Below are 17,890 nucleotides of genomic sequence, written 5' to 3' on the forward strand. Positions count from 1 at the left end.
ACACACAACTAACTCATGCTCATAAGCTCATTTTCAAGCCCTCCCTCTGCCCCTCACTCACCTCAACCTTCACCATGCACCAACCTAGCAGACCCCCAAGAACCAGCACTCAGAACCTAATTGAACTCCACAAACCTGCCCGTCCATCAGGCAAACTCTTACTCTCCTTTTCCCTAGCCCGTCTCTGGAACTCCCTTCCACCTCATATCCACAGCACCAGCAGCCTCCCCATCTTTAAAACTCTCCTCCACTCACATTTATCCTCTCTCTGGGAATGCTCATGTTCCCATCCTGCATAGCATCCCCAGCTACTACCTTACCCCCTTAGTCTACAATCACATCCCCCCTATGGGAACATACACACCCTTAGTCTACAATCACATCCCCCCTATGGGGACATACACATTGTAATTAACTTCTTATGTTAATATTTTCTGCACATTTCTACTAACTATCGTCTTATTTTAACTTTTTTTTTTCTTTTTTCTAGAAAACAGAGACTAAAAACTGTAAACTGATATGAATTGTTGCATTTGCTCTTCTGTGCTTTCCAGTTGTATTAACATTTGCTTGTGCTTATATGCACTGTTCTGACACTTGAACAAACTGTCATGTTATTTTATTGTATTTACTTTATTTTTTTTTTTTTACTTTTATATTTGATATTGTATCTGTGGAGCTTTTCTCCCCAGGACTCCATTGAAAATGGGTTCATTCGGCCCAATGGACCATCCTGGCAAACAAACTTCAAACAAATAAATAAATAAAATACCACATAGCTGGTAGTCTAAACGCCGAAAATGTGATGAGACCTTGGGACACAGGTGGACAGTAGTCTCTCCTTTGATAATCACATCGCCACAGTGGTCAGGAAATCCTTCTACGTGGCTCATCTCATCACAAAAGGATTCTCCACCAGAAAAAAAAAAAAGAGGACATTGTTCCCCTCTACTCATCACTCATTAGACCCATTATAGAGTACAACGCCCTTTTGGTATGTACCTCACAAGACATCTACAACAACAGGAAAGGCCACAGAAATACCTCACAAAGAGGATTACTGGCCTCAAACAGATGCCTTACGCAGACAGTCTCAAAACAACTCCAGCTTTACTCCGTCGCATACTGCCTACTCAGAGGCGATCTCTGCCTAACATACAAAGCTATATCAAACCCAGAGCTGTTGGACATGCTCCACTTAAAGAAATCCCAATCTCTCCGAACTACATGCTCTAGGGACCTAAACCTTGTCACCACAATAAACAGAACATGCTGGAGGGATAGATTCCTGTCCTAGAGACTTCCCATACCCTGGAACAGACTACCTATGTCAAACAGAGCTCCTCATTAGCACTCAAGCAAAATCTTAATGATTGGATGGGAAATAGGAAATTTACCCCGGGGATCACTTCTGTGGCTCTGCTCGACAGAGGCACAGGAAAATAATTTTCTTGGGTGGCAAAAGCCAGGGTACATTTTTGGCTAGGCTTATATAGGCCCTAGGGTCAATAGCCTAGTACCTACCTATGAACCTATGAGTAGAGAAGTCATTGGGAATTCTTTCTGTAAGGGGTTCGTTTAGTACTCCCTGCTTTAGAGGTGGAGGCACACTCCATTGCTTAGCTCTCTGAATACCCTGAGACTGTAGTCAGTAGGGGGTATATTTCTCCTGGGTCTAGTTTGAGACGGCCTTGAGGGGGCTGGAAAGTTAGTACAGTTGTGTACACTTACCATAAATGTAGATATTAGAGTGCATTCACTGTTGCAGTCATCACATTTGGGTTATCTGCTTGCAGTAGCCCTCAGTCGGCCTGATTAACAAAGTCTTGGGTTCTGCGTCGGTTGCTCTCTCATCTGCCATGACATCAGGTAGTATACCTTCAACAAAAAAGCAAATACACCAAAAAGCTTTAAACATAGTAAGCAAGAATAGAGGTATAGCCAAGGAGGCTGGAGGGAGGGCAACTAGGACTGCAACAGTGAATATACTCTAACATCTACATTTATGGTAAGTGTACACAACTGTACTATGTTCTTCGTGTTTCACTGTTGCAGTCATCACATTTGGGTAGATTCCCAAAGCTAAGGATGGGAGGAGGAAATTAGATAGCATTAGGACCAGCTATAAGGCGCTGCAAGACTGCAGTGGCAAAGCCAGCTCTGGATTTAGAGAAAACTGGCAAATGGTAATGCTTGGTGAAGGTATGTACAGAACTCCAGGTAGCAGCTTCTAGGATGTCCCTGGTAGGGACACCTCTGAGAAATGCTGTAGAGGTAGATGCAGCCCTGACTGAATGTGGTCTAATCCCCTGTGGGGTAGGTTTTCCATAGTGCTAATAGCAGAAATGAATGCAACGGGCCTATCCATTTAGAAATGGTTTGCTTTGAAATGGCCTTCCCCTCTGCCCCTGCAGCAAATGCACCCAGCAGTTGTTCAGATTTCCTGAGGTTTAGTCCCGTCCAAATAAAATCTAAGTTGTCTGTGCACATCTAAGGAGTGCAGTATTCGCTCCCCTTTGTTCTGTGGATTAGAAAAGAAGGTTGGCAAATGAATGGACTGATTAAGGGCCACAATGGATACCACCTTGGGCATGAAGGAGGGATTGGTCCTGAGGGACACCCCATCCGCATGAAAAATGATGAAAGGTTCCACTGCCATGAAGGCCTGTAATTCAGACACCCTTCTTGCTGAAGTGATGGCTAAAAGGAAGGCTTTCCAAGAAAGGAATTTCAGCTCTGCATTTGCAGATGGCTCAAAAGGAGGTACAGTGAGTTTTTCCAATACAAAGTTAAGGTAACCAGCTGGAGCAGGGGCTCTCCTGGGTGGTCTTAAGTTTTTGGCCCCTCTGAGGAACTGCTTCAGCAGTGGATGAGAGAAGAGGGGTGATTCTGTGTTGTAATGAGCTGAAATAGCCGAGGCATGAATTTTGATAGAGGAAAAGGAAAGGCCCTTGTGCAGCATCTAAGTATTGAAGAATCTGGGGTAAATTGGGCGCTGCTGCACTCATCCCCTGAGCTTGGTTCCAGGAACAGAATCTTTTCCATTTTTCAGCATAGGATTTTCTAGTACTAGGCCTCCTTGCCTCCAGAATGACATCCAACATTTGCTTACTGAGGGATGGTAACGGAGAGATTAGGTAATTAGCCAGGCTGCCAGGTTCAGGGTTTGAAGCTGTGGGTGCAGAATCTGGCCCTCCTGCTGGGACAGCAGGGCAGGGGTCTGAGGCAGGTGCCATGGTGCCAGCAGTGACACTGCACAAAAGGGGGTACACCAGTGTTGGCGTGGCCAGTCTGGTGCAATCAGTATCATCCTTGGTTTGTCCTGTTTGATCTTTAGCAGTACCTTGGAGAGGAGAGGCGGAGGGGTAAAGGCACAAACTGAAAGGCTTGTTTATGGGGAGTCCTTGTGCAGAATTTTTCCAATTGGTAATTCTGGGGGGAGGCAAACAGGTCTATATCTGGGCTCCCCCACTTGTTTATCAACATGTTGAATATCTTTGGTTCCAGTTTCCACTCGTGTGGGTCCATGACATTTCGGCTTAGGTCTACCAGTATGTTTAGCTTTCCTGGCAGGAACTGAGCCTGTAGGTGCACTTGGTAGCTCAAGGCTGTGTTCCAGAGAGCCATGGCTAGTCTGCAGAGAGAGTATGAGTGGGTTCCCCCCTGCTTGTTTATGTACCACATTTAACAGTGGTGTTGTCCGTCTTTACCATTACTTGCCCAGGAAGGATGTGGTCCTTGAAGGCTGTCAGAGCGTTCTGTACAGCTAACACTTCTTTTTGAATGATGTGCAGGTGCATTTGACTTGGGTTCCATTTGCACTAAATGCACTTCCCTGCCAAGTGAGCCCCCCCACGCATAGCCTGATGAGTCTGTTGTTAGGGTTTGGGCGGCAGGGGGTAGAGTGAATGGCAGTCCCTTGTTTTGGTGACAGGCATCTGCCCATCAAAGGAACTCCATCTGTAGACAAGGAATGATGGGAATCATTGCTTCTAGATCCTGAGAATGTTGACACTATAGGCTTTTTAGATACCACTGTAGTTTCCTCATATGCAGTCTTGCATATGGAATTAGTAGAATGCAGGAGGCCATGAACCCAAAGGCTTGCAGTATTTTCCTTGCAGAGAGCTGGGTCTTTGTGGCCAGTAGTTTGAAGTAGGCTGTCAAATGAACTTGTTTTTCTGGTGTGAGAAAAAACATATGGGAAGTTGTGTTCAAGCTTGCTCCCAGGATTACAATTTGTTGGCAGGGTACAAGATGTGATTTCTTTTCATTTATGGTGTACCCCAGAGAATATAGCAATTTCTGTACAAACGCCAGATGATTCAATAGTATGTCCTGGCTTTCTGCCTGAATTACACAATGGTCCAGGTATGGATATATTTGGATATTTAGAATGGTCAAACGAAACTCAAAGTAAATCCACCAGAAAAGGAAACAGTAAAATCCAACCAAAGGACTGTTTGGATTTTACTGTTTCCTTTTCTGGTGGATTTACTATATTTGGATATTTCTTTGCCTGCAAAACTCAATGACTGGAGCTAGGCACTTTGTGAATACCCTGGGCGCAGTAGATAAGCCAAAGGGCAGTGCAGAGAACTGATCGTGCATGTAGCCTGCTTTGAAGCGTAGATATCTTCTGCAGGATTCCCTTATTGGGATGTGCAGGTAGGCTTCCTTTAAATCCAGTGTTGCCAACCAGGCATCCTTGCCTAGCATAGGAAGCAGCTGGTTAAGAGTTAGCATCTTGAATTTTGGGATAACCAAAAATGTGTTTAGGATAGAGAGGTCCAGTATAGAATGCCAGTTGTCGTCTTTTCTGGGCACCAGGAAAAGTCTTGAGTAGAAACCTTGTCCCCTTTCCTCTTCTGGAAGCCCTGATGCTTAAGAGAGAGTATTTGCTTTTGAGCCTCTGCCCACTGATTTGGGGGTAGATCTGGCCAACCGTTTGGGGTTGGTAAAGAGTGAAAGTGGAATCTGTATCCTTGGGAAACTATTTAAACCCCATTTGTCCTGGGTAATGTGTTGCCAATTTTTTGCCTGCCGGGCAATCTTTCCCCCTAAGGGAAGAGTCAGTTGTGCAGGGCTTGGAAGATTTAAAGTGAAGTCATTGAGACAGTTTACCACAGGGGTCGAGTCTTACCACTCCCTGCTTTGGAAGTGGGAGACCCCACTGCTTAGCCCTGTGAGTACCTTGGGACTGAAGCCTGGGTGTTCTGCCAGTTCTGGGCTTGGAGTAAGAAAGCCTAGAAGAGGCAGGAAAGGACCAATTTTTAGAGGGCCAATGCCTACTAAATCTGGGAGGCTGTACTTGCACTAAATCTTTAACGGTTTGCATAGATTTAGCTTTTTCCTCCATCTTTTTAAGTACTTATTCTGTTTTGTTGCCAAACAGGCGGTCTTGGTTTAAAGGAGCATCCAGCAATTTAGCTTTAACATGATCTAGCAAAGATTGCTCCTTACGCCAAGCATGCCTTCTAAGTACAGACCCAGTGACAGAAGCCCTGCAAGATGCCTCTATAGTGAATCAAAACCACATTGCAAAGTATGTTTTCCAACTTGTTCAGCAGAATGCATTAAATCCTGAAAATCTATTTTCAGCACAGTCAGGAATCAACATCATTTTCTGTTTAAGCAATCCAATAATATGCTGCTGAAACTTTAACATATGAAACTGGCAGTTTAAGGCCCTAATGGCCAAGGTTGCAAAACTCTATACCTTCTTACCCAATCTAACCAGCGCCCTGGAATCTCTATCAGAGGGGGTAGGATTTTTGAAAGTAGCAGCCTTAATGCCCTTGGGTCCCTGTGAAATGGTCTCAGGATCCGCCGTAGAATTTCTAAAGAGGAACTTGTGAGAGTCAGGAACCCTGTAATATCAATCAGGTTTTCTGGGAGCAGGAGGTAGAGAGTCAGGGGCCAAGCTGGATTCTGAAAAGGCATCATCAATAATGTCCAGTACAGGGGCATAGCTAAAGGCCTGTGTTGGGGCAGGAGTAAGAAATCCCTAAAGCCTCTTTTTAGAGTCAGAGTAATCCTGGCTTTCCAAGTGAAAATGCTCCCTAAGAGTATGCAAGGTTTCACCAAAAGAGAAATCCACTGGAGGGGAAGCAGAGGGAATAGAGTCCTCTGCATCAGAATCCTCACAGGTAGATAAGGGTAAATTCCTGGTCATCAGAGGGAAAAAAAGTTAGGTCTTGCAATAACGTTCCATCTGTACTGTTGATCCTCGTTCAGTCATTACGTATGGGTATCGGTTCCGAGCTCGGAACCAAGTCGGCCATTTTCCAAGCTCGCGTCAGCTTCAAACTCTCGAGCTAAACTCTTACCCACAATTCCCCTCTCCCTGTTACCTCAGATTGAGTTTGCAAGGCAAAGAAGGTAGAGGCTACCTCTGGTCAAATAACCTAAGAGAACTGGATGGTGAGATCCACTAGAAACCACAGCAGGGGGAAGGAGGGAGGGTCATAATGACTGAACGAGGATCAATACAGATGGAACGTTACGGTAAGACATAACTTCTTTATCAGATAGTGTTAATCCTCGTTCATTCCTTATGTATGGGACAGAGTTCCCAGCTACCTCTATTCCTGGGAGGCTCTCATGGAAGGAAATTCCTGAGCACCACAGAACCAAAAGATACGCTTCCCCTGGAGGCCAAATCCAATTTGTAATGATTGATGAAGGTATGAGGCGTAGCTCAAGTTGCAGCTGCACAGATGACATGTAAAGAAGCCCTGGCATGGAAGGCAGCAGAAGTTGCCACCGACCTTGTTGAATGAGCTTTCATGGTAGAAGGCAATGAGATATTATGCTGTGTGTAAATAAAGGTCACACAGGCATTCAACCATCTAGCTAATGTGACCTTAGCAACAGCAGATCCTAATCTAGATCCAGAAAAGGCCAAAAATAACTGGTCAGATTTACGAAAGGATTTAGTCCCATTTAAGTAAAAACGGATTTGCCTGTGTATATCTAGGGTATGTAGGCAATACTCTCCTCTGTTTGAATGGTTGGGAAAGAAATATGTCAATTCAATGGCTTTATTAATGAACATTTCAGAGATCACCTTAGGCAGAAATGACTTATTAGTTCTTAGAGACACACTATGTCTATGAAAAATCAAGTATGGACTCTTGATGCATAAAAACTTGAAGTTCAGAAATAAGTCTGGCAGAAGTAATAGCGACCAAAAACAAGGTTTTCCATGACAAATACTTGGTCGCAAAAAGAGGCTGGTTCGAAAGGTGCCATTGTCAGAGCTTGTAGAACTAATGATAAATCCCATGGTTGAATAGGTTCTCTAAAAGGTGGCTTCAGATGATTCACACCTTTTATCAAGGTCTTGCACAATTTATGGGACATGAGAGGAATCTTGGACACCCACATGAAAATTAGAAATTGCAGGCAAATGAACTAATGGTAGAGGCCGATAGACCCGATTGAAAAAGGTCGGCCAGATAGTCTAATATTATCGACACTGGTGCTGAGAAGGGATCTACTTGTTTATCTTTCAGCCAACAGGTAAATCTTTTCCACTTGCTCAGTTACGTAATTCTAGTGGAAGACTTATGAGATGCAATGAGAATATCACGTGCTGGTAAAGAAAGATCATTCTGCCTGGCAATCAAGGAAATTGGAGTAGCCAAGCCGTGAGCTTCAGGCTGTTCAATTTGGGATGAATCAGGTTCTGTGGATGTGAGATCAATTCTGGGGTTGGATGGAGAATCTAGTAGGTGAGGCCAAAGGAAGGGGAACCAAATCTGTCAAGGCCAATATGGTGCTATGAGGATCACCTTGCTCTTCAACCGATGGGCTTTCTTCAGAAACTGGGGAACAAGGGGAAAGGGTGGGAATGCGTAAAGAAGACCCGAGGGCCAATCATGGACTAAAGCATCCCTGGGTGACTGTCCCGGAGGGGGAATCAGGGCGAAGTAGTTGCTGCATTTGTAGTTGGTCGGGGATGCAAAGAGGTTGCAGCAAGGACAGCCCCAGCGGTGGAAGATTTCCACCACTATCAAAGGATTCAGGGACCACTCGTGAGGTTGAAGAATGCACCTGCGGAGTCTGTCTGCTATCACGTTGGAACTCCCGGGAATGTGCGTTGCTAGAAGAAAACGGTTGGTAGCCATCGCCCATTGCCATATCCTCATGGCCTCTCAACAAAGGGGGTAAAATTTGGTTCCACCTAGCTTGTTGATGTACCAGACCACCGCCATGTTGTCTGATTGAATCGCAATTGTCCCAGACGGCAGCAGGGGATGGAATGCTTGCAACGCCAGAACCACCGCCCTCAGCTCTAGAAGATTTATATGCAGATGGGCCTCCTGTTGGGACCAAGTGCCTTGGACTGGCTGGCCCTGACATAGCCCCCCCCCCCCACACCATCAGGGAGGCGTCCATGGACACTGTGGCCTTGGGTTGCTGGGGGGAGAAGGGGCAAGACCATTGTGACAGACTGTGTGTCATCCACTAATTTAAATCCTGTTTGCACCTGTGGGTTACTCGAATCATGGCTGAAAGAGGATGCTGAAAAGGATACCGTTGGGCGAGCAGTAGCCATTGTAGAAGCCTCATGTGAAACCTGGCCAGGGGAACAATGTTGATGGAAGCTGCCATGGAACCCAACAGCTGTAGAACAGAGGGAGCCACGGATTTCTCCCTTGAAAGGACTGGAATCAGTTGTTGCTTTATCCGTAAAATTCTGAGCTCTGGAATAGCAGCTCAGCAGTTCTTTGCGTCCAAGATAACCCATATGAATTCTGTCGACTGAGATGGGGTGAGATTGGATTTTTGCCAGTTTATGGTTATACCTAGCCTTTGAGCAGCGAGGAGAGTGTATGCCAGGGCTTCTTCCAGTAGATGGCTGGTGGGGGCGGAAATGAGCCAGTCGACTAGGTATGGAAACACCTGGAATCCTTGAAGTCGCAAGTGAACTGTGACAACTGCCATGCACTTTGAAAACTCTGGGGGCTGTAAAGAGTCCGAAGGGCAGTACTCTGAACTGGTAAGTGACTGGCTCCTGCACGGAAGCACAGAAATCTTCTAGATGGCCTGTCCACTTTTATGTGGTAGTACGCATCTTGAAGATCTATCGAGCACATCCAATCGTCTTTTTCCAAAAGCGGGAGGATAGACTGTATTGTGACCATCCAGAATTTTTGTACTCTCACAAACTTGTTCAATACACTGAGATCCAAAATTGGTCTCCAGTCCCCGGTTTTCTTTGGCACCAAAAATAGTCTTGAGTAGAATCCGGATCACGTCTGGTCTGGAGGGACTATTTGGATGACTTTCTTAGCAGCTTTTCTCTCTCTAGTGCTGCTTCTTCCCTTTGACTGGGTGGAACATCGGGAAGATTTTTTGAAGGGGCATGATGAAGATCGAAGGGGATATGATAACCTCTGGTTATAATCCTCTGTACCCAAGAATTGGTGGTGATGGCTAGCCAGGCAGAAGGGTACAAGGAGAAACGTCCCCCAACCACCTCCAGAGGAAAGGAGTGCTGGCAGGATTGACCAGGGAAAGAATCCCTGGAACCCTGATTACACGGACTCTGTCTGCCCCGAAAGGAGAGTCTCCCCTGTGAGTTTCCCCCTCTGCCTCTACGGGAGAACTCAGCCTGTGTGTAACGGAAAGGACCCTGAGATTTCTTGAACCATATCTTCCCACTCTTTTGGTTTCGGGAGAAAGCACGTTGAGGGGAAGAATAACTGACACCTACAGCAAAAGGGGTCTTACCATCCTGTTCACATCTGGCCAGTGTGCTTTTAACTTTGGGCCCAAACAACGAGGAGGCCTCAATGGGAGCGTTAAGAAAGGCAGCCTTAAAAGGTTCTACGAAATTTCACAAGCGCATCCAGGCGTGTCGTTTCAATACCGCAGCTGAACCTGCTGCTCTAGCTGCTCCTTCTGATGCGTGAGATATCAGTCGCACAGAGGAGTTAGATATTGATTCAATGGTGGCCAGCTGAGAGGCCACTTTGTCACAGACCTCATCAGACACACCACCAGCCAAAGTTTCAGAGAGCTCAGAAATCAGATCCCTTTGAAGCCTGGTAAAGTGTGCCATATAATTCAGAGACCTGATAGTAAATGTCGCTGATGCAAAGGTGCGCTTCCCTATCCTGTCCAGGGCCCGGGACTCTGTTAGGCGGATGGACAGTCTGGCTTTCTTCTTCTGCCAGATCCTTTTTTGTTGCGGTCGCCACCACCAAAGCATCCACAGGAAGACATTTTGACCAATGGGGATCCGAAGCAGGAGGGGACAAAATCTTATCTGGTCTCCGGGGAATAGCTTAGACGGTATCAGGAGCCTTCCAAGCATGCTGCACGATAAGCCGGACAAGTTCATCAGTAGGTGGAGTAACCCAGGAGGTAGGGGGCCGGGCGCGAAAGGTCTGCAGGAACACAGATTCCTCAGAGGTTGGATTAGAGGACTACCAGTCATCTCTCTGTTTCAGGATTTTGAGGATATCACCAAAGGATACCTCAGAGGGTGACTGGGGGGATCCTTACCTCTCATCAAAATCTGTCTCTTCAGTAAGGGACTCCTCTGTGGAGTCCATGTGCTTCCTCTTAAACAAACTTTTCCGGTGGACCTCCTCAGCTGGAGAAGACAGCGGAAAAGGGGATTCCTGTGGGAATATGTCCTGAGGCCCTAGCACCCGGTGTCCGCTAGGTGCAACTTATGAAACCAGTGTACCAGAGGAGGGCGGAGAGATGGACAGTCCAGTATCGCCAGCAGCAGCGAAAGCCTTCTCCATCAATTGGCAGGCTGGTCCACCTGAAGAGGAGTGAATGTCTAGGACAGGGGTCACCCCTCCCCTACGTGGCTCAGCCTGCCGACCCGGAGTCGCTGGATGGCTGTGGAGCAGCAAACTATGCGTGTCACAACTGACATCCTGGGTCGTAGCAAAACTTTCCTGCCATGAAGGCAACTGCGGTTCCTTAGTGAGAACCATAATAGGGGACTGCAGAAGAGGAAGACTGTGCTATATCCATGGACTTCAAAGGCAATGAAGGAGGAGAATAAGAAGGGGTCTTTGGAGACGGGTGATCACCTCCCAAGGAAGGATAGCTCCTGAGGGGTGTGATACCTCTGGCCAAGAGCACCTGATCCACAAGACGCAACACATCGTGTTCGGAGAGGCTTCTAGTGGACCTCACGGAGACTGAGGGAGAAACAGGCCTGTCCACAGAAGAGGCAAACTCGGTGCCCATCTCACCAGTCCGCACAGAGGACAACGGTGCCGAGAGAGACTGGACTACAGGTGTCTGCACCAAAGAAGTCATCGGTGGCGAGGTCATGGTCTGCACAGACACAGGGATCGGTGCCGAAGTGGATGCCGGTACTGAAGCTGGAACCGACAAAACTGGAGTCAACAATAAAGGTGTCGGTTCAGAGGACGATGTCGAAACGGACGTGGTCAAGGTCTGCGCTGACTGAACGGTTGGTGCCGATACAGTGGTAATAGTCTGAACCGAGGAACCCCTCAGTGCCGATATAGTTAAGGCTGCAGGAGAAGACGGAGCCAAGATCACTAATGGAGCCGAAGATCTAGGCACTGAAAGCACTGGGGCTGAATGAGTGAGCTCCGGAGCTGAAACTTTAACCTTTTTAGGTTTTGGTTGGCGGGAGTCCCCAGCCGGGGACGAAAGCAAAGATTTAGCCTTGGTAGGGACATCCAAGATTTTATCATCGGCTCTAGGAGGGGTTGAAACCTCCGACCCAGAAATAGCCTCTGAAAAGGGAGATTTAAGAAGTCCCTTCAGTAACAGCTTGTTTTTTCCTTTCCAACAAGGTTCTATTTGAAAAGTTCTCACAAATAGTACAGGGCGGGTCAAGACAAGTGGGACGCCCCCAAACAATAAACGCACAAAGAGTGTGCATCAGAAGTAGGTAGTTTGTGTCCACAATCAGAACACCGCTTAAACCCTGGACTACCTTATCTGCCATGACAGCAAATTAATTAACAGAAAAGGGTACCAGCAATGGTACAAAAGAATACCCGAAGGTATGAGAAAAAAGGGAAGGATTACCAACGATGGTAGAGAGAATACCTTGAGGTAAAAAGGTAGAGAAAAGAGCAGAAAAATCAGAAGAAAATATGTACGCTAGATGCGATAGGGTAAGAGAAAATTAAATAAAAGCTTTTATGACAGAAAAGTAATATGAAACACTATTAAACAACAAATAACTGTACTTAGCTCAAGAGAAGCAGCTTGACACGACCAAATGGCAACACGGCAAACGAAATCTGAGGTAACAGGGAGAGGGGGGTTGTGGGTAAGAGTTTCGCTCGAGAATTTGAAGCTGACGCGAGCTTGGAAAATGGCCGGCTTGGTTCCGAGGTCGGAACAGATACCCACGCGTAAGGAATGAGAGAGGATTAACAATAACAGATACAGGAGGTACACTGTTGAACTCGCACAGTTTTGGCTTTTCACAAAAACATGGAAACAGTAAGATTGGGGCTATTTTCCTTGTGACAAAACTTTAAGCACAGCAAAACAGAAATGAGATGTAAAATGGGAAAATATCCACACATCCTGAGAAACTGGGAAAGTCTAGTCTGCAAAGCAGCCCCAATGCATATAAAGAGAGGTATGACTGGGCTAAGGAAAATGGAACTCTTCATAACAGATTCACTGTTAAATCTCTCGATCAGTGGCAATACATACCCTATAACAATCTTTAGCTTTAATTAGTAACAATAACAATCTGTCAGCAAAAATCAAAGCAGTAGTGGTTTTACGAGAGGTAGGGGTTTTAAGAAAATCCTGAATACATACTTCCTGGCCATTCTTGCTTGTATTACGCGATGCCTGATCAGCACTCTCACTCGACCCAGGCTTCTTGCTCCTATCTGCACTTCCTGACCGACGTCGAGTAGGTGATCTTCCACGAGTCTTCTCAGCCTCAACTCTCTGAGGTGAAAGGTTTGCCCTACTTGCCACATGCGTAGTCTTAGAGACTGCAGAAGGGCTCTTTGAGCTGCAAATAAAAGGTGGGAGAAAAGGGTGACATTCACTTTTTATAAGTTCACATGCATAGCTCAACAAATACATCAACGCCTAAAAACTGGTGGGGAACAGCAGAAAAATTCCAGAGTTGTTACAGCTCTGGTAGCAGGTAGACCTCCATAATTAAGCAACACTTAACATATCTAGGTCTTCTATGCAACTCGGCTTCTTATACTGCTTTTTCACAAAGCACTCTACCACATTAAAATTCAAAGAAACAATATTAAACAAAACAAAAAACTTCTAAAGCATAAAATAAATAAATTTCAGTATTATGACTGGCCTAAGTGTATATCAATTCAAACATTAAATAGTAGCAGCAAATAGAATAGTCTACATCTAAGCTAGACCGACCAGCAGTACCTCACAAAGTACTTCAACATGTCAACATTTTGCTTAAAAAAGCAATAAATGATACACAGCACAGTTTAACTTCAAATATCAATAAAAGGCAACAGTAACCCAAGAAAAAATAAACCGGAGAGTACAAGTTCTTGAGTAGCCAGATGGCACCATTTTTAAGCCTCCAAGTATGGGGCACAAGTTTATCAGCCAATGGCAAAAAAACAAACAAAAAAAAAACAAATATATTTACACACACATACGTACGTGTGTGTGCACATATATATATATATATATATATATATATATATATATATATATATATTATATATATATATATAGATATAGATATAGATGTATATACACATCTCTCTCTCTCTATATATATATATATATATATATATATATATATGTGTGTGTGTGTGTGTGGTACACGGGGCTGGAACCCGTACTGTGACCCAGGTGACTGTCTTTCAATTAGAGGCCCCAGCTCTAAAGGAAAGAAGGAGGGATGGACAGAAGTAAAGGGAGGGGCCCACTCATGTCTTCAGAGTGGACAGTGGTACCGTGCTCTCAGGAAGCTAATGGAGCATTCTTCGGTCTCAAACATTGGGACATTCCCTGTAGAAAACAGGGACCACAAACAGGTCCCATTTTTAGGGCACCCTGCCTGTGACCTACCTGCAGGACAATACTGTTGTGTAACACCCACTTACGTGGGTCTATGTTTCACATGCTTAAATGAACCACCACTGAATACAGATGAGATGCCAACTGCCTTTAAAGTCCATCGGTGACTGTAGTGCTATCTTCCATGTAGCCGTGGTCAGCCTGCACAAGGGGTATGACGGAGAACACCCCTGCCTGCTGACATACCATATTTCCACAGTGTTGTATGTTCCCACCCCACAGGGCACCTTTCTTTCCAAATGCCTCGAAGGCTTTAAGCACCTCCATCGTCTCTCTCAGATGTGAGATTTTTTTTGGGCTACATCTCAGAGGCTTTGGACCACAGTGTACATCACCCATAAACTGTGTATTAGGTCATCTATTTTTAACACCTTGAGGAGCTTCTTTAGGAAGGTTACTCTCAGGCTATGCCTGGTCTTGGAGGACCAGTGCACCAGGAATTTGTGGCATATGCAGGAACTGATGCATTTCCTTAATGGACTGAGTGCTGGGTCTGATCGAGTACCACTGGAGTCCTGTAATAGCCAACCTGAAGGGCAAGGAGATAAACCTGTAGTGGCAGCACCCTACTGTGAACCTGAGGAAATGGCACTGGTCCTAATGAATGGGAATATGCAGACAGGTATCCTTGAAATCTAAAGTGACAAGACCCTTTGGAAATGAGTGGCAGAACGCCCTACAATAAAAACATGATGCTACCTAGGAAAGGTCCAGAAAAGCTCTCCACTGTCTTTCATTTGAGGAGACAGAGCAGCCTTGTCTAATATCCCCTGCCCTCTTTCACTACGGAAACCTTACCCCTAAGTAAAAGAAGCTTGAAAGATGGGGGAATTAAATGCATCTGGTCTTCTGGCCTAAGGAGGTTACCTGTCAATCTGGACTTCTACAGAAACTCTACAGCCCTGATGAATGAACTCTTTAAACACCGATTTGTCCATTGTAACATCTTCCTGTTTCTTATGTACTAGATGACTCTTACGGCTATTTTTAAACTTGGGAGGGGTGAGAAAAGGGAGATAAAAGGGAATACTTGTGGAAGTATCTTGTATCCCTCTCCTCCTAGGATCTCCTTTGTAGTCTACATGCCATTTTTTCCCTTAAATTGGCCCTTCCCCCTACTGATTTCAATTCCCCATATTTAATTTAATTTTGTTTACCAGGGTAAAGCACTGATACATGTTCACCATTTGCAAGCTCAGACTGGATTACACACAAAGTAACAATAAAATAACATTAAAGGTGTAACTAAACTGTACAGTACAACTAATAAATGGAAAAACAGATGCAGATTTACAAGATCAGTGAAAAGCAGGATGAGAGGTATACAGTGCACAATACAGGTTAGGTAAATGTGGTCTAGCCAAAAGAATGGCTACAGTGTATACAAGTATGGAGGGAAGTTTTTGGAGTGAACAGAGTAGAAACTGTGGAGTGCTAAAGGCTGTAATTCAACAGCTAATAAAAGCAGATGTGGGTAATAGGTATGTAGTAAGGAATGGATACTGATATTGGAGGAATAGTGGGTATGAGCTTATGAAATGGACAGGTTAAGATTAAGCATACAAGATTTTAGGACACGAATATTCATACTGCAACCATGGGAGTTAGGTGACATGCCTGTTGTGCTCTGACATGCACTTATGGGCAGCTACTGTTACACCTGGACAAGGCAGAGTGAAAATGCAGTTTAATACACTGTACAGTCTTGCCACTTTCCTCCATCTTCCTAGAGATTTCAGATTTGCTACAGAACAGCGCCCTGTCAAGTACTGCACTATGAAGTTCCACTCTACCATGCTCTGGCAGGAGCTGCAGCCTCAGCCAAGTAGATAATCTTACAAATGAACTTATAGCTGCTGTTCTAAATATTGTGCATCCACAGCATTTTACCATAATTAACAGAATGTTCTGCAACCTGACATCTACAGCATTATACCATACTTAACAGAAAATTCTACAACGTGAAATCTACGGCATCATACCATACTTAACAGAATATTCCACATGACATCTACAGCATCATACCATACATAACAGAATGTTTTACAAAATGAAATCTACAGCATATCATACTTAACAGAATGTTCTACAACCTGACATCTAAAGCATTATACCATAATTAACAGAATGTTCTACAATGAGAAATCTACGGAATCATACCATACTTAACAGAATATTCTACAACATGACATCTACAGCATCATACCATACTTAACAGAATGTGTTACAACCTGACATCTACAGCATTATACCATACTTAACAGAATGTTCTACAACGTGAAATCTACGGCATCATACCATACTTAAAATATTCTACAAAGCGACTTCTACAGCATCATACCATACTTAGAATATTCTACATGGCATCTACAGCATCATACCATACTTAACAGAATGGTCTGAAACCTGACAGACAGCATCATACCATACCTTACAGAATATTCTACAACGTGACATCTATGGCATCATACCATACTTAGGTTCATAGGTTGGTACTGGGCTATCTGCCCCAAGGCATATATTAGCCCAGCCACATTGTGCGGTATTCACCGCCTCTTTAGTAGTTCCCTATACCCTTGTACTAGCAGCTATTACCCTTGGCCCCTATCTAGTAGTGCTGTTGGTGTGACCCCCGATGTGAACTTTGTTACCCATCCACTCATCAAGGTTCCTCTTGAAGAGGAATAGTGAGGGGCTCTGTCTTATGTAGATCGGGACCCTGTTCCGTAGCAAGGGAAGTCTCTGCGAAGGGAACCTATCCCTCCAGCATGTTCTATTCATTGTTGTGTTGAGGTTTATATCCCTAGAGCGTGTAGCTCGAATAGATTTGGTTTTGCTAAGATAGAGCATGTTCAACAATTCTGGGTTGGACATGGCTTTGTACATTAGACAGAGATCACCTCTGAGAAAGCAGTATGCAACAGAGAACAATCTTAGCTTTTTCAATCGTGCTGCATAGGACAACTGTTTGAGGCCAGTAATCCTCTTGGTTAGGTACCTCTGTGGTCCCTCCAGCTGCTGGAGATGTCTAACCAGGTACATTCCAATTGGTGCATTGTACTCAATAATGGGTCTGATGAGGGAAGAGTAGAGGGGCACCATTACATCCTTAGATCTTGATGTGAACCCTTTCGTGATCACATGGGTCACATAAAAGGATTTTCTAACCACTTTGGCAACATGGTTATCAAAGGAAAGCTGACTATCTACTTGGGTCCATAGATCCCTTATTTCTTCTGATTTCAGGGGATTACCTCCTATGTTGCAGTTTGCGGGTACTCTGTTTTTTCCAAAGGGGATTACTACGCATTTTTTTGCATTTAGCTTGAGACCATGGCTTTGACACCATGCATCAGTCTCATTTAGGCCCTTCTGGAGGATCTCCATGTTGGCCGGAGACTCTATTATAGCACCCAGTTTGCAGTCGTCCGCAAACTTAAGTCAGCCACAGCCCTTCCGTGCTTGCCTGTACTTCTGAGAAGTATATGCCAAACAGGAGGGGCCCCAGGACAGAGCCCTGAGGCACACCACTCGTTAGTGGTCAGGATTCTGACATAGATCCCGCTACTCTTACTTTATGGGATCTGTCTGAGAGACAGTTTGCGATCCATCTTGTGACGTAAGGGTTTATTGCCCAGGCTGGTGAGCTTAACAGAATATTCCACATGACATCTACAGCATCATACCATACTTAACAGAATGTTTTACAACCTGACATCTACAGCATCATAGGTATAAATCCCTATGTCACAAGATGGGTTGCCAACTAGCTCATTGACAGAACCCACACTGTGAAAGTGGCAGACTCCAAATCTGACCTCAGAACAGTGAT

At 44.9% G+C, this 17,890-nt stretch overlaps 1 protein-coding gene across 6 annotated transcripts in view; it reads right to left on the bottom strand.

The window, feature by feature from the left end:
- LOC122814063 (serine/arginine repetitive matrix protein 2-like) overlaps positions 1-17,890 on the bottom strand; it is a 1,651,944-nt gene that overhangs the window by 875,659 nt on the left and 758,395 nt on the right. For all 6 annotated transcript variants that reach the window (XM_044086671.1, XM_044086672.1, XM_044086668.1 and 3 more), the window contains one exon: positions 12,796-12,997. In XM_044086671.1, the coding sequence (XP_043942606.1) occupies positions 12,796-12,997 (202 nt within the window). The remainder of the gene's footprint in view (positions 1-12,795; positions 12,998-17,890) is intronic.

The sequence above is a fragment of the Protopterus annectens genome, chromosome 10.part0 (genome assembly GCF_019279795.1).
Source record: "Protopterus annectens isolate FY-2018-M chromosome 10.part0, PAN1.0, whole genome shotgun sequence".
NCBI lineage: Eukaryota > Metazoa > Chordata > Ceratodontiformes > Protopteridae > Protopterus > Protopterus annectens.